This window comes from Lithobates pipiens, unplaced genomic scaffold (genome assembly GCF_037356315.1).
Source record: "Lithobates pipiens isolate NorthernLeopardFrog02 unplaced genomic scaffold, aLitPip1_a1.2 Scaffold_18, whole genome shotgun sequence".
Taxonomy (NCBI): Eukaryota; Metazoa; Chordata; class Amphibia; order Anura; family Ranidae; genus Lithobates; species Lithobates pipiens.
The window spans coordinates 283,736,819-283,760,969 of NW_027507758.1; the positions used below are offsets into that span (position 1 = coordinate 283,736,819).

General features: G+C 38.8%; 1 protein-coding gene across 1 annotated transcript in view; it reads right to left on the reverse strand.

The window, feature by feature from the left end:
- Positions 1–379: 379 nt before the first annotated feature.
- RFX6 (regulatory factor X6) overlaps positions 380–24,151 on the reverse strand; it is a 176,131-nt gene continuing 152,359 nt past the window's right edge. Inside the window, exons 15-19 of the mRNA XM_077487064.1 lie at positions 19,249–19,371; positions 17,499–17,708; positions 15,335–15,841; positions 5,344–5,562; positions 380–3,737 (exon numbers count right to left, since the gene is read on the reverse strand). Coding sequence (XP_077343190.1) covers positions 3,553–3,737; positions 5,344–5,562; positions 15,335–15,841; positions 17,499–17,708; positions 19,249–19,371 — 1,244 coding nt within the window. The 3' untranslated portion in view covers positions 380–3,552. The remainder of the gene's footprint in view (positions 3,738–5,343; positions 5,563–15,334; positions 15,842–17,498; positions 17,709–19,248; positions 19,372–24,151) is intronic.

Below are 24,151 nucleotides of genomic sequence, written 5' to 3' on the forward strand. Positions count from 1 at the left end.
AACTGATCTTTTTCTGTAATGTTGAAGATGTTTCTCTCCCTGTGTGGATAAATAATGTAAATGTTTTATAGATAAGCAGAAACATTTTCTCCAATAAAAAAAAAAATATATTTTTTTAATTTTGAGTAACTACTAATGGCTATACCTTTTAGTTGTGGTGTAATCCCCCTCCTCACTTAAACAATTTATGGAGAGCAGTTCAATCAGCACTATCAGTTATTAGGTACCTGTAATAACCTAAAGACCATAATTTACTAAAAACACATGTAAATAAATCAGACTGCCATTCATGTGGAAAGAGCATAGTTTATTGAAGAGTAACAAGAAGCCTTATGAATTTGTAAACAATTCCATAGGAGGTAGAAAATGTATCCTGACGTTATGTCAAGTAAATTCTAGTAAACTTATTCTCTAGCAGTAATAAATATTGATAATATAATACATATCTAAATATACATATATTTTACAGGTAGACACACATATAGACACGTTAAAAATATATATACATCCAAAATGGTCAGATGTTATGATGGTTTAATGTATGCAAATGGCAGACACATCAGTGGTTGATGAAGAGCCACAGAAGTTACAGCCATGACCAGCCCAATGCATCATGTGGTAACATACCACATTCTATCAAAGTACATTCTTGGTACACCAGTGACTGCTTTCCTCTGGTCCTTTACCAACCTAGTTTTTCACAGCTTTGTAGTGGCAGGCTGACACTCATGCATTTTAAAAATAAATAAAGAGATGAAAAAAAGCAAACTATAGGTATTGTCCTCTATCTGTAATGTGCCACAGTATCAGCCTACGTTTACATAAAGATGGGTGATATCAAGGTAGAGAACAAGCAAGCAGCAGCATATTTGTATCACACTGGCTGGGCATACAGTTGAACAGTTTTTTTTTCTTTTTCTATTTTGCAAATCAGCATATGTTTTCCAGTTATCTGAAACATGTAGAGATGTGCACTATGCATGCAAACTAAAATTATTGGATATACTTAACAATTCAATGTAAAGTGCCAAAACTGAAAAGTGCAGTAACCAATAGCAGCCCATCAGAAATGTAGTTTTAATTTATATGAATTTGAGAAACTAAAATTTAATAGGCCTATTTGTCTTATATAGAGTCAAGCTGGAAATATATTAACACAAAAAGGGTTTCTTAACTTTGGCACAGTTTTTACTATGTAGACCAGACTTTTCAGCACTTAAAGTGACAAGTCAACCAGAAGGATAAAGACCCAACAAAGGTATGTCAAAACACCAGTGTGAAGCTCTGTGGGATCTACTTCTGAGCTTTGAAAACCATATTAGGTTGCCAGATTTCTATGAACATTAAAGCATGTCTAAAGTTAAACCTTTTTTCAGATTTTTTTATATTGTAGGAAATTGTGCATCTCTGAACTGGGCTGCACAGTGAAGAGTGCTAGAATGGGTGCAGAGTCAAGTATTGGACCAGGTGGTCTGCACTCGGGGGGTTGCCTTAAAGGACAAGTTGTACCAAAGTTAAAGCTGTCCAGTAAACATTTTATTTTAAAAATGTTAGAATATAAAAAATATACATATTCCAAATTCTAACTAACATGAGACCATGCGTAAGTGTGTAAATTCACTTGTATAAAACTCTTAAAGTTCCACATCCATGTTTTAATAAATATCATCAGCTGTCAAAGGATATCTGTTCACCCTCAAGATGCAATCCAGGTCAGCACTGGCCCATGCATCAAAGGACACACAATGGATATGATCTTCCTCCAGACATTGGCAATGAGCCAAATGATTTTCTCACAATTATATTTGTGAATAAATGTTGGAATATTCTAAAAAGAATAACTTACATTTTCTTGTGTTTTTTTCCTTCTTCGTGTTTATTTTAGGGGCTGTTTATTCAGTCAGCTAACTGTAACTATCTACATTTTTGTATCTAATTTTATACTGTAGGGCCAGGCAACAGGATAATATGTATATATGCTATGCTCATTACATATCTTGTTCTGTTATTCCTTCTAATGCCCCATACATGCGGTTGGACATTCCAACCACAAAATCCGTCAAATTTTTTCCGATGGGTTTTGGCCGAAAATTGTGTTGCATACACACAGTCGCACAAAGTTGTCGGAAAATCCAATCGTTCGTAACGAGGTGACGTACAAACGTACGATGGGACTACATAGAGGCCAGTAGCCAAAAACTTTCATCTCCAAATTTTTTCTGAGCATGCGTGCCACTTTGTGCATCGAAATTCTCTATACACGATTGGAAAAAGTCAAATCAGATTTTGTTGTCAGAAAATTTTAGATACAGCTCTCAAACTTTTTCGGTCGGAAATTCCAACGGAAAAAGTCTGATAGAGCCCACAAACGATCGGATTTTCCGACAAAATAATGCAATTGGACTTTTTCCGTTGGAATTTCCGACCGTGTGTATGGGGCATAATACCTGATTCAGTAATGTTTTATTTACAGTACCTATTAGCATGCAGACCTCCCTGATCAGTAAAACCAGAAAATTCAAGAATCCAGGCAATTCTAGTTCACAAATTGTATGTTTCTCTGCAGTTCAGAAAAATCTATATGTATATATACCAATGAATAATACATTTGAGGAAGTATCCCTATTGCTGATTTACAAAACCATGAATTCATCACTAGTTACAATACAAAGTTGTATGCACAATGAATATACATGTTCACCGCAGTTAGTAACAAATACAAAATTGTTGTACTTACTGTACAAAAATTGAACTAGATGGCCTTGTGTCTTTTTTCAGCCAGACTAACTATGTAACTATGTAAAATCTTTTTATTGGAGTTCATTGAGGGACACAGAACTGTAGAATAGTCTATGACACATGGGTTATACTGTTACCTTGGTTTGGATACTTGCAAAATACTAAAAAAGATAAGCCAGTCACTGTATAACCACACTTCTAACAGTCATGCCTTTGTTTTTTGAGCAAGCAATAAAAAAAATATAGAGGGGCAGAAAAAGATTTTACTGTAATTATATATTTTTTTTTATCATCCTTTGATGGACACAGGAATGTAGACTAAAGCCCCGTGCACATGGGCCGAATGTCGGGAGACATTGGCAGGTTCAGAAAAAAATGTCTGACATTCGGCCATTTGGCTGGCTTCTGTCAGACGAGCATGCTGGAAAACCAGCAGCAGACCAACTCCTGATCAGCGCTTTCAGCCAATGGCCAAGTGTCAGAACACAACAGCTCAGCAGAGGAGATTAATATAATAACTTTGCATAGCTTTTTTTCCATTCAACCCACTGGGCTGCATAAAAAAAAAAAACTCATAGTGTGTATCAGGGTTTATGTATGAGGCATGGTATGTTTAAAAGCAGTTGAACTTGGGGTGGGGGGGGGGCATCATGGTAGAAAAACAAAACATGGTGGTTAAACATACTGTTCCCAAAGCTGATTATCCCAATGTCTAATTTCCTTAATTTACAATACCAAAACTTTCAGGAATGTGGATAAAAGTATAATTTACTTGTGTAAAGTGTAGTTTTTACTTATTTTCTCAGAATTGACTTATGTATTTCCTGAAGACGTTCCCATGAAGACTGTATTGATTGGGGGTAAGGAGGACATCATCTCCCTCATGTCACTAGACTGAACATGGGTCTCCAGTGATTCTTGAGGGCCATATTGTTCTGTCATTCCATACATGCATTGGGAGGTGGGGGCAGATATCACGCTTTGCATATTTGAACCTGCTAAAAAAAAAAAAAAAAATATTTATTATGTGAGGTTCACAGTTAAGATGAACTTGTAACCATGCTATGGATATTCTTTAAAATATGCACCTTCTGATGTCTGCAGCTATAGCCACTGTGGAGCAATTCATCCTCAAAGTTCACAGCAGAAGCACTAAAGTCTTGTAAGTCCTTCACTTAGTAGCTCCACTAAGCCTGTCCCCTTTCCCCAACCCAGTTGTGACTCAGCAGCCTTTCAGCCTCTCATTTCTGTTGTTTAACCACTACAATACAGGGCACTTTCGCCCCCTTCCTTCCCAGCCCAATTTTCAGCTTTCATCGCTCTCGCACTTTCAATGACAATTGCGCGGTCATGCTACACTGTACCCAAATTACATTTTTATAATTTTGTTCGCACAAATAGAGCTTTATTTTGGTGGTATTTATTCACGACTCCGTTTTTTTATTTTTTGCGATATAAGCGCAAAAAAAGCGGAAATTTGGAAAAAAAACAATATTTTCTTTTTTCTATTTTAAAAGAAATCCAATAAAATCTAATTTTTGTCATAAATTTAAGCCAAAATGTATTCTGCTACATGTTTTTGGTAAAAAAATTGAGTTAAGTGTATAATAATTGGTTTGTGTGATCATGGACATATTTACGCAAATGATCATGTACAGATGTGTGCAGGTGATCATGTACATATGTGTGCAGATAATCATTGGAATATATGGTTTTAGTGGGACATATGTGGGGGACATGTGTTTTTTTATTTGGGGACATGTCTTTTTATTATTTGGGGACATGTGTGTTTTGGGGACATGTGTGGTGACGTGTATTGTGGTGACGTGTGTTTACACTGTGTGGTGATTTGTGTTTACACTAGACTGGTGATCAGTGAGTAAAAAGCTGTAAAAACAGCTCATACTCACTGATCACCAGCCGGCTCCAGCGATCTGCTCTCCTCTCCTCAGCGATGACTTCTGTGTGAGGAGAGGAGGAGCCCTTTGCCTAGCAACCAGCTGTTTGTTTACATCACATGATGGCCGTGATTGGACACGGCTGTCATGTGATAAGGAGGGCCAATCACAGAGCCCTCCTGCCGATCCGAGATGCGCCGTGTCCGGGTGACATGAGCACATTGGGATCGCGAAGCTGCGCGGACACGCGCACGCGCGATCCCCCTCCTTCTGAAGCACATTCCTGAATGTCCTATCAGAAGTAGAGAGGTCCCACCTGGCCGTATATGTACATTGGCCGGGTGGGAAGTGGTTAAACAACTTCAGCAAATTTGTTATAAATATCAAGGTTTGATTAGTTCATAGTGTCTGCAGCTGTAGAGGTCACTAGTGTCTTTTTTGCTTTTTTTTAAGAATATGCAAATGCTTGGATGCCCAAAGTCTGGCCATTGGCGCATTTTTAAATAGTGATTAGGGTTAGATTGTGGTCATTTATGAGGGGTCAAACCGAGAACTCAAAAATGTTCCTTCTTTGTTTTTAAGACAGTCCCTACACTCAGGCCCCAATGAAAAAGCATGATTTTTTTTATTTCTCTGAACTTGATGGACTCTATGGGTATCTTTATTCAACGTAGTTGCACATTCATGATCTTGGCACTTTACTTACCCATTGAATTGCGACAAAGAATAGCAGGTGATGCTTCTGTGTAATAAGATCCCAACTGCTTTCTTCCACTGTCTTCTAAAATATTCAGTGGATCGTGAATATCATTAAAAGAATGCAATGGACGTATTGAACTAATGCTGCTAATCACAGATACATGTTGGTCTATCATTGATCCAAGTCGATGGGACTCTGAATAGCCTAAATGATTTCCATAGTATCCTATAAAAAAGAGGGGACCACAATTATTTGTAGCAGATAAAAAAGAAAAACCTATCAGATAAAGCAGATAAACAAATCAAGTAAACTTAGGCTTAATGTACACGGGACATTTTTACAACCTCTCCTCCTCAATGATTTAACTTGACAGATAGTAAACCACATTTAAAAAGTCAGTTTTGCCATGTTTACATGCTGCGTTTAGCCTTGTTTGAGTTTAGAAGCATTTTTTTTTCAAAATAGCCAAAATTGAAAAACGCCTGTAAACGGAACGTGGTTAAATGCGAGTTACCGGGTTTAGCAGCATTTGCCATCTGAAACGCCAGAAACGTTGGCGTCTGAACTCATTTTTTTGCCTTCAAAGAAAAGCCTATAAACGCAACTAACTAAAAACGACATTGAACGAACCCGTGTAAATGTACACATAAGATGTACACAGAAGACATTGGATGAGTTTGAAAAAAGCATCAAACTGCCTCAGAACATCCGTTTACCAGCAGCAGTGTACATGAGGCCTTAGAAGTATATCTAAAGCCAAAACTATTATTTTAAGTTTTAGATGGAGTAGGAAATTCTTAAAATATTTTGTTTTGCCTCTGTACATTTGCAAAGCGTTTCCTTTACTTCCTATCACAAGACGTAATAGGAAGTGAAAGAAAATATCTCTAAATTAAGACAAATTATCTCTTAGACACTTGTCTCTGAAACAATTGAAAGATTTTTCCGCTAATTCCTGACCCAGTGACAACTCAAAAGATCAGATTTTTCCCTCACTTTCAGTTTAGGCAAATGTTTATCAGGAGTTCTTTTTCAATTCTTTGAGGTCACTTGAATGCCAAAACCCAGGAGGGCTTTTGACTTAAACTACTAGATATTCAGTTATTTGAATGACTAATATATACAGTATATCATTAGATATACATATTACATTTCCTAGTATTTAATTCAAAAATACTTTATAGATAACTATTCTAAAACATACTGAGGTTGATTTTCTAAAGTCAAATAGACTATGTACTTTGCAAGTGAAGTTGTACTCAATTTCCCCAGAACTTAGTATATATGCTGAAGTTTTGCTGACTTTCATCACCCAATCACGTGCAAGCAAAAATGCTGTTTTTTTTTTTTTTTTCCCTTGCACCTGATTGAGTGTTTTTTACAAAGTGAAGCTTCACCACATTTACGAAGATCTGGGAAATAATGAGTTAAACTGTACTTTCAAAGTGTGCAGTCTTTTTGCCTTTAGTAAATCAACCCCCATATCTCTTTAATATGCTAAGGGATGCACATCATCTTTGTAAATATACGGTAACCTTTTTGTTGAAGCATCTCTAGATATAGGCATTGTGAGATCTAATCACATCCCTAGGCCAGTGTAAACACTTCTCTGATAACATTTAGCTCTGCATCTGTACTAGAACTGTAAACAAAAGTTAGTACTAGTTAGCCACATCAAAATGGGCTTGTTCTAAGGCGGGAAGACATTTGGCCATTCATTCAACTTCTTCAGTTCTTATTGACAAGAGAAAAAAGTAACATATTAGGGGAAGTTATCAAAACTGCAGCAGCCAATAAGAGCAACACATGTCAATCAATCTGCTTCAATCCCCAGTTTGTTAGGATAGACTTTGAAAATGAAAGATAGAAATTGATTGGTTGTGAATGCGCATCTGCTCCAGATTCTGTCTGCTCCAATGTTGACAAATTCTCCCCATTGCCATGTTCGCTAGGTTTGATAATCTAAAAGAATTTAAGTCTTATGCTTAAAGCTCATCTCCAGGCAAAATTGTTTTTTTGCAGGGATGTTAATGACTTTTTGCCTTTTTATGATGTGTCCTTGCGTAGAACATTTTTTTCTACATTGTTCTGATATCTCTGTCAAAGTCACCCTACTGAACTATTTTTCCGATATTTTCTGTTCAGGAGAGCAGATAGCTGTGCCTGCTCTATGTGCAGCAGGGTGACTGGTCCCCATATTGCCCCTAGAAACTCCAATCGGTTGACATCATCACTCTCACACTGCCCTCAGTAGCAGTATCATTTCAGCATAAATGTGGAGTCTCTTTCCACCCAAACCCTATCTTTCCCCTTCTAGCCCCTCCTCCATCTGATATAATTCTTCTAATATGTGTCCTGCATTAGCTAGGGGCCCAGGACACTGATAGGGTTGTGTAAAGTATTGGCTGTATGGATGTGCTTGGTAATGTAATCAAACTTCTCAGAAGCCTCTTGCTGCCTGCTATGCTAGCTCTGCACATCCCTCTCCTGTAGCTCCTAATTGCCCAGGAGCTCAGGACACTGACCAGAAGGTATACATTTTAGGCCTGGCAGCCTCTTCTTCTCGCTGCCACAAGTCCTAGCTCAAGATTTTGATAGGGTGGTGTAAATCTTTTGGACTTCTGGTAACTACAGTCTCTCTGTTAGTTCTTCTGCTAATTGCCCAGGAGCTTAGAACACTGATAGCAATGTGTATGCTGGACAGATACTTCCTAAACTTTCTTACTATGCAGTCTTGTTTTATACAGTGAATAAAGCCACATGAAGGATAGTAAACATCTAAGCCCTTTTGCAGAGATATGCAATTAGCGGATCTCCAGCTGTTGCAAAACTACAAGTCCCATCCTGCCTCTGCCTCTGGGTGTCATGCTTGTGGCTGCCACAGTCTTGCTATGCCTCATGGGACTTGTAGTTCTACAATAGCTGAAGGTCCACTAATTCCATATCCCTGTCCTCTTGTTTTGCAGCTGTGTTCAATGTTCCAGTGTTGGCACATGAATAGGATCTGCAAAGCATAGGGGCTTTGCAGATTGCTATGCTGTTTGCTATGGGACCATAGGCAGAACGATTAAATAAATCAACTATATACTGTATTTATAATAATAATCATGAACCTAAAAACCCAATTTTGGATCAAAATGGTTGTGACCCTTTATTATGCTTTTCTTCATATAGAGGAGACCGATGAAAAGGGGACAGTATGTACAGCATCTACAATAACAAGGGAGTTTTCTGTTCACCTGTCAACACTCACAGTAATGCCCCCTACCACTCATCCTAGTTATCTGTTGATTTATGAAGATTTATGAGCACTATAATGATGTTGCAGATGCAAAACAGAAGCATATCATCCTAATAGAAAGAAGAAAGAAAAACGGGGACAAGCTCAGGGGGTGGTAGGTATGGGGAATATATTTGGATTGCCTGGAGTTCAGCTTTAACAAAGTAAATGTTCTTGGTCATGTGAAAGAAATATTAAAATACTGAATTTTTGCTTGCACACGATTGGCATATTAAAGTGAACACAACTTCAACTCATTTACAAAGCTAAGTAAGCATTCTCTTTGCAATTGTACATTATCTACTCTTTAAGTAGCAAGAGACAGAAATTACAAGTTGTTTTTTTTTGCAATTCACTTATGCAATTGCTGGAGACCACAAACTATTAGAAGCAGACAGACCCTGTATAAGTTGTGCTGCAGTGCGGTAAACACATCTTCAAGTCAAAGTTTAACCTTTTTTTAGTCAAGGCTCCTTTTAAAATAATGGACAGTCTCAAGGCTCCCCATTCTAAAATGTAAAAAAAACTATACTAATAGCTTTACATAATGCAACAACATCCACACGTAGGACACCCAATGCTAGAGGTGATATTTTTCTTCCAATGCAAATACACTTTTTCACAATGGTACTGACTAGTATCACAATGTTTCTTTTCTCCTTCAGTTTCTCTCCATTTGTCAGCTAATGCCACCCCGGTGCTGAGGGAGAGGAGCACAGGAGGGTCAAACAAGGATGCTGTGGAGGCAACAGACATCCTCCTTATTAACTGATGACGTATTGGTTGTTAGGATGCCAGTGTCTAGAAAGTGGTAATGGCGCATAATTAAAATCCGTGGCTTTGTGTAACGAAAAGGCAGGCTTGATCCACCGGCTGGCTTGTATACAATTTATGATTAACTGTGCCCCTGAAGTAACCTCAAGGCACCCTGGTTGAAAAAGGCTGCTCCAAGCCATTAATGAGAACATGTAAAACAACAAGTTTCCCTCTAAATGTCAATTTATTATTTTTACAACTGTCTGAAGATTATTTTAATGGGAATGGGTAGGGTTAGGTAAACTCACGCACAGGGTACATATTTCTAGCAGTTTGACATTTCCAGCATTTGCACGAGCATGCTGCAATAAAGACATCCTTACTTATGGCTCCTGACAATGGAGGCCAAAGTGTCAAACACTATGCTGTTCAATATTTTCATCAATATCACATGGTAAGGGTATCACCACAACACTCAATTCACATACCAAAATATCCCATAGGTTTGGTGTCACTACTTTTCAGAGTGAAATCATTAAACAGTAAAATACTTCATTTCTGATGTATCAGTATTTTATCTCCTGAAGCATTATTTTATTTGCCTCAAAGTTAAATTTTCTGGTATCCTCATCAGACACCTCCCTGCAACACCAGCCACAGGCTAGTGGTATTTTAAAGTGAGCTTGTTGCTATAGGGTCCAAACTAGTAAGTAAGCCAAGCTTGTAGAAAGGCTACTGTTTTTTGGTGGTCTGTGTCTTAAAATGATGCCCCGTGGCAGATACCTTCCTGTTTAAGGTATCTGACAGTTTCACCAGTGCAACTGTGGTTCCTCCTGCTGGCTCCTATATCACTACAGACTGTGGTGGTGTTTTGGACGAAGGCTGCTGGAAAGGTAGGTATACAACATCTTCTTTTATAGGATGGTGGTACTTTAGACTTGGCCCTATAGTAGTAGAGTAACTTTAACACACACAAACCAATTCATTTATTTATGTGAATTGACTTGCATGTGAAAAGTTGATAATAAGTCTACATGGAAGATTCTGTTGATCTATGCATACTTTTTTTTTTTTGTTTTATGCATTTGTGAATTGACAAGAGTTCAGTGCCATTGTTTTCAGTAGTACAGTCCTCAATTATGTATTTGTGAGATGTCTTTGCAAAAAAAAAAAAGAATCCTACTTACTGCAGTTTAGCATCAACAGTGATAAACAATAATAAATATAAAGCTTTATTCAGGCTATTCCTTTTCTGTGCCTAAGCCAATCAAACTGATTTCACCTCTAAATAATAGGCATCATAAATTCCCAAATCCTACCATTAAGTAGCAAACTTTCTGCTGGGTGCCATGTCTTCCATTAACCTCCCTGGCGGTATGATTCAGTCTGGATTTAGGTGCTGAAAGCGGTACAATTATTTTGCATGGAAATTTGGCGTTTTATATTGTAGTCCTTTAATTCTTAGAAATAACTCTCTTAAATCTGTTCAAACCAGAGTCTAGCAGACATCCCGGGTATGATTAAGTTTATAATATAATAAAGAATAATAAAAATTATTCAATAATGTAATCAAATCCTAAAACACTGAAAAAGGGATACTTTTTGGTTGCTATGGACAATCTCCAAATTTCAGGCAGAAAAAACAGTATTTATAATATAAAAGTGCATGCAGGGCATTGCACAGACCACTAGGGACAAAGGGGGTGTGTATTTTTTAATACAGTACTGTAATCTGTAAGATTACAGTGCTGTGTGTGTTTGGTGTGTTTTTACTTTTTTGAATTTGCCGCCGTTCTCCGCTCCCGTGTGCCGTAACGCTGCAGGGAACGGAGCTCGGCGGCATTCAGCACTGTGAATCGAGCGGAGGACAGCTCGATCACACAGCGCGGAGGACATCGCTGGATCCAGGGGACAAGGTAAGTAACTCTCCCTGTGTCCTCCCCTGCATCCAGCGATGTGATCCTGAGTCTGGCTCGGGGTTACCACTCCTGTTATTAAAATCCCAACCCGAGCCAGACTCGGGATTACCGCTAGGGGGGTTAAAACCCCAACTTGTGTAGAACAGGTTAAGTAGCCATTCCTTCCGAAAGAGACAGTACCCAAGCAAACAGCAGGTCCACGTTCTGCCCCATAAAGTGGCACATACTAACTTTGAAGCATTTGTACATTTGTTCTGATATGCATTTTAGATGTTTTTACTGGTTAGGAGGCTTTATGCTGCTGCATGCATTCAAATCGGTGGTGTACCCCAAGGTTCAGTGCTGCTTATTTTTAATATCTAGCTATGCAGTGGAATAAAGTCCTTACAGGATGTCTCCAATTTACAAGCCGACAGGCAGCTGATGTTTAATGTTGATAAATGTAAAGTTATGTACTCTGGGGCTAAGAATATGCTTGCATCATACATACTAGGGGGAGTACAACTGGGGGTATCAATGGTGGAGAGTGATCTGGGAGTTTTGGTAGATTATAAGCTCAATAATAGCATGCAATGGCAAGCTGCGGTTTCCAAAGCGAGCAAAGTCCTTTCTCGTATTAAGAGAGGTATGGACTCCAGAAAGAGAGATATAATTTTGCCCCTGTACAAATCATTAGTAAGACCACATCTTGAATATGCCATTCAGTTTTGGGCACCAGTTCTCAAAAAGGATATTGAGAACTGGAGAAAGTGCAGAGAAGACCAACCAAACTCATAAGAGGCATGGAGGAGCTCAGCTATGAGGAAAGATTAGAGGAACTGAATTTATTCCCTCTTGAGAAGAGGCAATTAAGGGGGGATATGATCACCATGTATAAATATATAAGGGGTTTATATAGTGAACTTGGTGTTGACTTATTCACTTTACGGTCAACACTGAGGACAAAGGGGCACTCTTTACATCTAGAGGAAAAGGGATTTCATCTCCAAATACGGAAAGGTTTCTTCACAGTAGGAGCTGTGAAAATGTGGAATAGACTCCCTCTAGAGGTGGTTCTGGCCAGCTCAGTAGATTGCTTTAAGAAAGGCATGGATTCATTCCTAAATGTACATAATATAACATATATATACATAATATAACTAGGTACTAACATTTATAGGTAAAGTTGATCCAGGGGAAGTCCGATTGCCTCTCTGGGATCAGGAAGGAATTTTTCCCCCTGCTGTAGCAAATTGGATCCTGCTTTTCTGGGGTTTTTCGCCTTCCTCTGGATCAACTGTGGTGTATCATTGGGTATATGGGATTGTAGGATATATATATATATATGTTCTTACAAACTACCAATGTAAGGGGGAATTCTTCCTGTTACTAATCACCAATTTAGGGGGGCCTTCTTCAAATGACCATAATGAACACCAATGTAAGGATCTCTCTTCCCACTGTCCTTAAAAGTAATGGGGCACTACTGCTACTGAACACCTGTGGAGGATTCTTCCCACTGACTAATAATGTAAATACTAACTGACTGATTACAATGTAAGGAAAAACATTTTCTTCCACTGAACCAACATTAATGTACAGAACATTTCTTAAACTGACCACCAGTGTAACAGGACATTTTTTCTTTACTGACCACCTTTGTAAGGGGCAATCTTTTTCCCATAGAATGCCCATTGTAATGGACATGCCTCCCTCCACTAAACACTAATGAAAAGGGTATTCTTCCCACCAATGTAAAATTGCTCCCTTTAGGGCACTCTTCCTGCCACTAACCCCAAGACTACACCGACCTGTCTATTCATTATAGAGGGTAAACGTCCAAAGACACCAGGGTAAGGGGGCTCTTCAATTTTCACTGTCTACTTTTCATTTCAGACCACGTTTTTATGTTGAATTTCATGATTATTACTGAAAATTATTTTGTCCTACAGAGTGGGGACATTAAAAAAAGATCCACTCTGGGCATCCAAAATGCTACGTAAGCCATTGTTGCAAATATTACCAGAACTTTCCCATATGTTATGTTATTTTTCCTCATACTTTGCATATAAAATTCAGTTTACAAAGATTAATGCCTAGGTTTTTGCTTACAATACCTTCTGACTGACAGTACAAGGAACTAATACACTTTGCAATAAAGACAATTGTGAAAAATAAATCAGTTTGATAAAGATAACCATCAGTGTGCTTTAATGTTTTGCGAACCTGGTTTTTATAAAATATAATAAATAAATATAGATCATGGAGCCAAATAGCAAATTTTAAATTAATCTTAATTTAAAGGAAAGGTAGCAAGAAAGATGTCAGCATAATCAGTACACTAGGTACCAGATTCATGGACAGAAGCTGTTAGGAAAGAGACGGGCATCAGTTCATGGAAATAACTGTCACCTTCATTTTACTCTGCCTTCAGTAACTCAGCAGTCTTTTTCAGCTTTTCCTCTCAGGACCTCAGCGTACATTCTTAACCCTCCCACCCCTTCCACCACCACAGCAAGCAAGTGCTGAAAGAGGTGGTCTAGAAGTAAAGTTAAAAACAAGGGTTGCAGTAGCAATAACACTGACATCACAATATTTTATATTTTGACATAATTGTTAGTACTATTGCACACAATTACTCTATAAGGCCCGATTCACACTGCCACAACATACATTTCTTGAAGCCAACATCCCAGCACAACTTCAGCATGACTTGCATATGATTTCTTTAACAGAAGCCAATGCAAGCCGTGCCAAAGTCAGATGAAAAGTAGTGCAGGAACCTTTTTCTAAGTTGAAGCGACTCAAGTCGCTGTTATTAGAATGGTTTCATTGCACTTAATGGGTGCGATATGTGATATGACATGTGCTCTCAAAGGCACAACGGCTGCCGGGGGTTTCTGTTATTCTGTCGGGTGCACATGCATGCATGGCCAGTAGAGCCAACTCGTCAAAATCTGCTTCTGGAGAGTCATTGGAAGTGGCGTAGTTGGAGATTTCGATGAGCTAGCTATTTTGACAGAACACCGGGCCTAACCATAATACAAACGTCTTTAAATTGTTTCTGTGTTTTTTTTGTTTTTTTTGCAGAACTACAAAAGCAGAAAATCTTATCACTTTTTAACTAGGGAGACACTGGGGGCTTTTTTAGCCTGGGAAAGACTGTGTTAGACATACAGGGTTAGTTTCATGACAAGAATATACAGAAGCACTGAGGGCAAAACAGCTACACTGCTAAGAGAGCTAAGCAGATCTTCTTTAAGCTGGCCATAAGACAGATAGAAATTTGGCTCATGGATCAGGGACTGGCCACATAAAAAAAAAAATCTATGGCCATTTCCATTTTTAGGAAGTCAGTGTAACGAATAACTTCTCACAAAGGTAATCTGTTGGAAAATGTAGCTTCAATCACCACATCAGAATACAATGGCACAGCGGGGAGAATTCCCATATCCACCTCAAATATGTGGATAGGGGAATTTGTTCCATTTTTACCTTTCAGAATGCTAGCTGAACAAGAAAACTGAGCCATCTATGGCCAGGTTTATTGGAAAGCCTGGAGCTGTATTTGTTTGGAAATGTCACAGAGGATACAGGGTTATTATTAACTGCAACCCTGCAACCTCTAATTATACTGTACTGGATTTGTGTGATCTACACATGCACACAGGTTTTTTATGTTTAATTTGCCTCAAGAGCCCTTCTAAATCAGGGCCCCCTTCCACCCCCAGGACCCATAGCTAAGATCTTAGCTCAAAAGTTTTAAAGCAAAATCATTTTAGTGGGTAATTAACACTGCCTCTCGTGTATAATCTACTGTATAAAACTTTACTCTTGATTAAAAAAAAAGTTACATAAAAATGCTGCAATAGCTAAAATATGTATATTGAGAAGAGCAGAAGGGGATAAAATAATACTATATGATTAAGTACAAATTAAAATGATTACATCTGTGGGCAAAATAGAAAAAACGTTCATAAAAATTATGCAAAGATCACATTACAAATATCTGTGGAAAAAAAAATCTATAATCACAATAACTATGGCAAGCTGTAAACACTACCATTAGGTGTGTTTGAAGAATAGGCTCCTCCTTGGCAGCTCCCGGAAACAGAACCATTTAGAAAATTGAATCCACTAGCATTCAAAAACTGCATGCTTTGAATTTCTTGAGGAGTTGATGAATTTCCATAATTTGAGGAAGGACGAGCACTAAATGAAGTCACTGCACAACTGTTGCTGAAATAATCTCGTGAAGCCTGCTGCTCATTTATCTGCTGGTAACGATCCAATCTGTGATGGAAGGCTCCAGGAGTAGTCTGAGCATGAGTTCGGAACATGGCTTGGTAGTTTGATCCAGGTGACAAGTAGTTCTGATTAGACTGAGGAAGGTTCTGGTAGAGTGGCTCAGAAAATGAAGAAACTTGAGAATGACTAGATACTCCTTGGCCTGCACTAGAAGGCCTCAAAGCCATTGGTCCTTGGTTTATAACACTACCACGATTTAACATAGCAGGTGACATTGGTGGGGTCATCAAATGAGCTGTACTTTGAGTAACGTCCATCTGATCTATAAACATAATTTGATATGGATAAAAAGGTTAAAATTATGCAAAACACATTATATATATTATCAACTAAATCAGCATCTTTAGTTTGAATTGCGTAGGGAAGGAAATGGTTAAACATTAATCATATTTTAAGTGCTTTTTTGGCCTGTTTGGGGAGATTTTACCTCACTTTTCTGTTTAACACCTATCAACTCCTCATTGTGGACATAACAGTAAAAAAACTGACACCTTTAACTTTTTTGCTGCATCATTAAACTTTTGGTAAGACATCCCCTTACACCTTTAAATGAACAAAAATAGAAAATAAATGGTTCCAGTGATTCTAATCTTTCCTTTTTCTATCCAAAACTAGGAATAAAAAAGTTGCCCAGATGTTGAGCTTTTACTTTGTTTAGGTTTCTAATTTCTGGCTACCTAAAAACAGAAAAACATTCAAACAGAAAGGTCACACTCATGTACCTAGACATTTTTACAATATATTCTAAAACAATACCCAAACAATAAAGTCTTGTGATCAGCTTTAAATAATCAGATGCAATTTACTCTATTAGATATTTTCTCCACATAGACAGTTAATTTACATAATTCCACTATCTTTTAAGGCATAGGAAATGTTGAGGTGTTCAAAGAGGAATTCCTGGTATGGATATTCTATACATAGTCCAAGCTGGACCAATGTAACTATGTAAATACCATATCTGGCTGGCACCCCTGGAAGCTGAAAATCATTAAAGTAGATATCACTATTCCAGTGATTTCCACTTGCTTCTGGGTCCCATGCTGAAATAAAGACTGCACTGCTGCATTCTCAACACAAAAGATTAGCCACTCAGAATGGGCACCATTAGGAAAATAGTTAGCATTTTTGGAATTCATGCAAAGTGTTCTATGATTGGATGGAGATGGATAGGCATGGCGGAGATGTCACAATCTCCACCTCACCCAGTTAGAGAACACTTTTCATTTATTCAGGAGATGCAAAGCATTCTCTGAATTGCACCTGTGCCAAGTGCCCAACCTCCAGCTGATCAGCACAGGACCTGGAAGCAAGTACTGTCTACTTCAGTGACTTCCAACTTCCATGGGCATTGGCCAGGTATGGTATATGGATATTTGCATTGGTCCAAGCTGTGTAAAGGTAACTATGTATAAACTATCCATACTTGGAATTCTTCTTTAAAAGCTGACATTTGGCCTAATGTAGGATAGTAACTTGTTTCAGGTTACTGAATGTTTGATTGATTTTGTTTCTAGTCTGTTTTTTTAATCTTATGTTAAAATTTAGTTTTTGGTCCCTCAGTAGGTGAAAAGCAGCTCTGGCGTTCTCTCTTTGATGCTTTCCCCCACAGAAATTATTTTTTGCTAGATATGAGAATATCCTTTGAATGCAGGGTCATGTGGACCCACCTTCTGAGGGGGTGACACTACAATGTCCCACTACCACATACAATAATGCAGGGAGTAGTGCGGAAATCATGTCAATACCACTTTCTGCATCAATGAGTACTGCCACCTCCTGTATTAGATCTGAATACGAACCTGCATGCTCTGGGAGGGAAGGGAGAGCATTGTGGAGGGGAGCCCTAAGCCGACAGTTAAACTTCAAACATTTATAAGCATCTGTCAGTCATCAGTTAGTTTTGTTATTAATTTTACCTGTAATTGGAATATTTTCGCTATCTTCATTCGAAAAGGTGTGCAGTCCACGTACAAGACCAATATGGTGTTCTGGTGACATTGCTTGGTAACCTTGTTCTTGCTGACACTCATTTTTGACAGCAGATTCATTTGGAAGACTACCAGATTTGTTGCGACTAGCAAGAAAGCAAGAGCTAGGAGATGCTGTAAATGTTGCTTTACTTGCATCTAGGTAGATAAAATAAATATGGCTCACTAAATAAAGTTAAGAAATCATGAAAGAAACACACATTTGTTATTCTTGAATATGGACTGAAAAAAAACAAGGATGAATAAAATGAGGTAATGGGCAAGTAAAGCGTAAGTTTAGGTATGGCAATTTTTATACATACATACCGTATTCATCGTCGTATAACACGCACCTTTTTCCCCTTAAAATTGGGGGAAAGTCATGGGTGCGTGTTATACGCCGATCCCCACTGTCTGTGAGCTGAAAATAGCGAGCGGAGCCAAAAAATACAGAGCGCCGCCGAAAAAGACCGAGCGCCGACCCTGCTGTTTCTGGAGCGAGTGCTGCCGACTGTGTACTGTACTGTGTACTCGGCTCCGGTCCACTCGCAGTCCCACCCACTGTACTGTGTACTCGGTGGCGCTCACTCGGTCTATCTCGGCGGAGGGAAATTTAAACGTGGGCAAGGCTGCAAACGGCGCTGGGCAAGCTGCAAATGACACTGGCAAGCTCCAAATGACACTGGCAAGCTGCAAATGACACTGGGCAAGGCGGCAAACGGAGCTGGGCAAGCTGAAAATGATGCTGGGCAAGCTGCAAATGACACTGATCATTCTGCAATGATGGACAAGGCTGCAGATGCACACTGATAAGGCTGCATTAATGGGCATTTAAATGTAAGTTTTTTTTCCCTTAAACTTCCCTCCTAAAACATTTTTCTTTAAAATGCCCTCCTAAACTTGGGGTGTTATACGCCAATGCGTGGTATACGCCGATAAATACGGTAGTTATGTTGGTCCAGCTAAGACACATTGGACACACTTTGGAATTGATTTACTAAAAGGAAATTGACTGTTCACTTTGTTAAGGAAGGAGCACTTTGTAAGGGAATTTCCCCCCAGAGCTTAGTGAATGTAGTAAGATTTTGCTTTGCAAAATATACTCAATCATGCACAAGGAAAATAATCAGAAAAAAAAGAACAACAGTATTTTTGCTTGCACATGATTAGGTGATGAAAGTCAACAAAGCCTCCCCTAATTTACTAAGCTATGGGGAAAATTCCCTAGCAAAGTAAACATATTTTTGCTTTTTTGTAAATCAACCCCTATGTACTTGGTGTAGATGGCAGAATAATGAAGATTTGATGATATTGATATATCATGATCACAAATAGTTTTAATCCAGGTTGTGTCTAGTATTATCAAAACCCAAATCTACATAAATAGATAATCACTTATTCAATTTAAAAAAATAACACATTAAATATGAATGTCTACCATATCAGAAATGAATTCTAATTTAAATTACAGACTAGGGCTGAAATTGGTCCAGTTAGTAACGTCCTTTTGGGTTCCTTTCAGCCCCAGCCTGTAGTTGATGTTTTTTGAGGTGCTTGGATCATGCCAATCTACCTGTTGGCAAGTCAGTGGCTAATTGGCTGATGGTAAGTTCCACAATTCCTTAGCATTTTTTCTTTATAATACTAAGTGCGGTCCTAGTTTTTTTTTTTTTTTTCTAGTTGGTTAATTTTAGTTTACCTGCATTCTTCATGTATTTATCTAACAGATTCTGAAGTTCTTGTTCTTTATCATTATTAAACTGTGTTTCAACAGCAAGTAGAATATATTCATCAAGAAGCATTCGTATTAGGTGAAATGAACCTACAAACAGAAAAGAGAGAGTGGAGTATTGATACTATCTTCATGAACATCTGACCACAATCTACAAGGGACAAGTGAAGGCAAAAAATAAACAATCGATGTACTTCATATGACCTACTAAAACCAACAAAGGATAGTTTCTAAAGTTAGATTTCTAATTCTAATCTTAGAATGAATAAACCACATGGTTAAATATATTTACTACCTCAAAGCACACAAATTAGATCAGAGACCAAGTTGATGAAAGCAAGACATGCCTTATACTAAAGGAAAAGCAAATAAAGTCATTCACAATAAGCCTGGATGACTTATATGTGTTTACTTTGTCTCTTGTCCAAATACAGCAAAGAACACCAAATCTGCAGGGCCCAGTCGAAGTATATGGACATTTGGAAACAAATTAACACCTTATCTAGCATTATTTACTTCCAGCAAAACAGCACATTAATCTGGAAGAGAGTGTTGTTTGTGTATTCTCTTGCAGTTACAGCTTTGTACATGTGTAGGGCTATTATCATTTCCTCTGTCATAATATAGTTAGTGCACAAATTGAAAGTGCGCTTCCACTTTTGAAGCCCAATTGTGATAACGCATTCTTTATATTTGTTACATGTTCAAATTCACATAGAATAACTTAAAAAAAAAAAAAAACATAAAAATGTCTGCTTACATTTTACTTGATCGTCTCTAAAAACTCCAAAACTGAAGTTTGCTATGCAAACAGCTGCAGCTCCCCTGCATAGAGGTACCTTCAATTGGTAACATCAGGAAGAAATGTACACACATGCAGTAATAGGTTGTTAGGGGTCAAATGATTGCTGCAGTAAACCATACATGGAGAATGCCAAACCAGGGGACACGTTTCAGTGACATGGATGGGTCAAGCAAAGTCGTTAGCTCAAAGGGAAAGGGGCAGAACTGCAGACATAGTACTTAGCAACTCAATCAAAGCGGAACTAAACTGTATCTAAGCATCATAAACAGAAAACACTATTTAATAATTTTTTATTATTCAAAGCAAACTCACCCTTCCATCCATGTCTCCATGCTTTATTTTGTAGAGAAATCACTGTGAGAAAAACACCTCCCTAGCGTTTCTAGTGATGGCCATTTAGAGTAAAGGCAGATGATTCATGTAGCATTTACTTCCTGATATCTATCTGCTCTTAGATAAGACATGCAGGTAGGATAGTGTGCTTATCTGAGAAAACAAGTAAGGCTGGCCATACATTATGCAATTTTCTTGTACAATTTTACTTTAGATTTACCAAAACTGTATAATATGAGGTCAAAACTAATATGAGGTCAAACCTAATCACTTTCAATTTCTATTCGGGTAGGCCCTTGCACTACATAGTTGAAGGTAAATCTAAAGGAAATTGAACAAGAAAATTGTATAATGTATGGCAAGCTTAAGTATAATATACCTTCCTAACTATTCACTAATGTTAGCAGCACAAGAATTAAAAATAGTTCATGTTGATTGAAAGAGTTTAGTTCCACTTTAAAAGACCTGGTTTTGTCACTTACTAAGACATGGGATTCTTGACTATCACCTGGAATCCTTCTGATCATCATGGGAATTCTTCTCCTCATTCTCTTTCTGTTCTTCTTCCAACCACATTGGCTTACCATATGTACAGTATGTCAGAAGACCCCCACTCAAATATAAAACAATCCCTCCCTAATATGCTTCACTATACAGTACATAAGCACTGAATGTAATCTACAGACCTAAGTCATTACTACAAATATATGTAGTGACAAAAGCTAAATACTGAAAGTAAAAAAGCTTTAGATACATGCAGGGCTGCTGTTAGAAATCACTGGGCTCCTTACAGCTTACCTGTACGGGTTTAAACAGACCCCTGACATCTCACCTTTGAGACAGAGAAAGGAGACAAGGACACAGATTCCCTAGTCCCTTTCTCTGTAGCCTCAGCTGCACTGAAGATGAATGGCACAGAAGCTCCTAGCTATATCTATATATCTATATATATAACTCCTCTAAAATAATATATGGAAACCCCCATAATAATATCTTGAGCCCGCCTTGTACACCTATTATTACGATGTATATGTATAGTTATGTCTGTGGCCCCTCTATAGTGATACATAGGGATGAATAGGGCCCCTCAATACTGATGTATATGGACCCCTGTAGCGCTCACCAGCTCAGTAACAGTCCTGTGCAATGATACCCTGCCATCTCCACTCCATATAAGCTAAGTGACATGTCTTGGTCCCCCCCTCTTCTCTCAATACAGCCTGAGTGACAGTGTCTGGTCCCACGCCCTCCTCTCCCTGTACAGGGTAAGTAACCATAGCTGTCCCCACCCCCATGCTCCTATTGGCTGTCCCCCAGAATCTGGTAGAGAGAAGAGGACAGGCCAGGAGGAGAGTGGAGGGATCAGTGTGGAGGATCTGTGCGTGCCCGGCCAGCTACTACTGCTGCTTTCCCTCGGAGGCCTCACCACACTGCTACCCTGCGGACTGAGCCTGCTGAGTCCTTACCCCAGAGTACTGTCCTTGGTCACCAGCCTGACCTAAAAGCACGTGGGGGTATTAGGGTGTGCGCACGCCTATGTGTGGGCAAGACAAGGAAGATGATTGGCACAGCGGGGCAGGAAGGGGGCAAGTACCGGAATGATACACTGTGTGTCTCTCCCTCCAGCAGCTAACAGTCAGCAGGAGGTAGAGGGAGAGAAACCGCCTTTCAGCTTCTGGAGGGAGAGACGCACAGTGCATCATTACTATAATTGCTCCGCTGCACCGATCCCCCTCCTGTCCAGGCCCCCCTGTGTGCTTGGTATCCCTACAGGAGGACCAGTGGTTCACCCCTATCGGCGGCTCTGGGAACATGAGTTAACCTATGTGGAGCGGGAAGCATATTGTTTTTAAAGGGTTCCAAAGATATTGCAACAAATCATATTTACTGAAACATTTATTCTGTTCAAAGAGGTATGCATCAATTAACATTATATTAATACTGCACATCAAGTTGCTGCATTAAAAATTTATTTTTATTAAATTCTAAAACTTTAAAATGTGATTTAAAATTAAATACAGTGGGTGTGTATATAATAAAATAGTATTCTTCAGTTTAAAGTATAACTAAAGGCAAAACTTTTTTTTTCAGTTTTGGATGGAGTGGAAATGGATTAGAACAACTATCATTTTTTATGGTCGTTTAAGCCCCTGTTAGGAAGATTTAGAGCCCTTTCACACTGGGGAGGTGGGGGCAGTAGCGGTAAAGCGCTGCTAGTTTTAATGGCGCTTTGGCGCAGCTATTTGGGTGGGAGTGGGGTGCTTTTAACCCCCTAGGACAGTGATGGCAAACCTTGGCACCCCAGATGTTTTGGAACTACATTTCCCATGATGCTCTGGCACTGTGCAGTGTAGTGGAGCATCATGGGAAATGTAGTTCCAAAACATCTGGGGTGCCAAGGTTCGCCATCACTGCCCTAGAAGGTGTTAAAAAGGCTTAAAGGCGCCTGTGTAGCATTCTAATTAGCAGGTGCGGTGCATACACCACTCGCAAACCGATTCAAAGATGCTGCATGCAGGACTTTTTCTAATGTCCTGCAAGTGCACCGCTCCAGTGTGAAAGCACTCATGCTTTCACACTGGGACTGCAGATGAGGCATTTTTCAGGTGCTTTACAGGTGCTATTTTTAGCGCTAAATCGCCTGAAAAACACCTCAGTGTAAAAGGGGTCTTACTCTCTCTATTTGTCCAGTTTACTGTTATCTTCGAAAGTGAAAGTAAAATAAAATCAGTTACACTTTAAAGAGGAAGTAAACTTCCAACTTTTGCTTTTACCTATAGGCAAGCCTATAATAAGGCTTACCTATAGATAGTGTAAATATCTCCTAAACAAGCACTCTTTAGGAGATATTTACTGTACATACAACCAGTGACATTGCTGGCGCATGTGCTCTGAAGGAATGCTGTTCCTTCAGAGCCCTGTGCCATGAACAGCGACTCCCGCGCGCATGTGCCAGAGGTACTTTTTTGCGGCTCCGGCCAGTCACAGAGCCAGAGTCCGCGAACCCGGAAGCAAGATGGGTGAAGATGGAGGAGGCCTTCAGTTTCAGGTAAGTTTTACATAATGTGCTAGTATGTGATGCATACTAGCACATTATGACATCACCTTGCAGGTAAGGAAAAAAAATGTCCAGTGGTATAGAAACACTTTAAGGCATAACTGAACCGAAGAACCAAAGAACAAAAAAATGCTTATTAAAAAGTTTATTGCAGCTTACCAGTCCTTAGATGTGGCAGCTGCTTTTTTAATGTTAAGGACATTTTCAGCAAGTATAGAATGTACCTGTTGATCTTGCCAGAAATGCATCTGTCCTTGTCACTTTCTGTGGGATGAACTGAAACCAAAAATTATGTTTTGTTTCTTGTGTAAATTATTAACCCCCATCTTTATAATGAAGGTGAACAAATTCAGCTTAGGTGGCAATAATGGCTCCTTCCAAATAGACAGTGGTTTGAATGTAGACAATGAAGGTCAGGAAAAGTGTTATTCCTGAGGTTACTAGGTAAAAATAAAATGGAGAAAAGGAGAAAAAAAGAAAATACTGTAGGTACTTCAACTAATGCCCGTTAAGCTGCAATATTTTAGATTTCTGGGGAGTTTGGGTGTAGCAGTTAGCAGCAGATAGGTGCTTTCAGCTTTTTTTTCTGCTGGCAAATCACTTCCAAAAATATTTTTTTTTCTGCTCCTAGAAGCTGAAGCTTCAAAAATAATTCTAGACTAAAATGGTGTGAA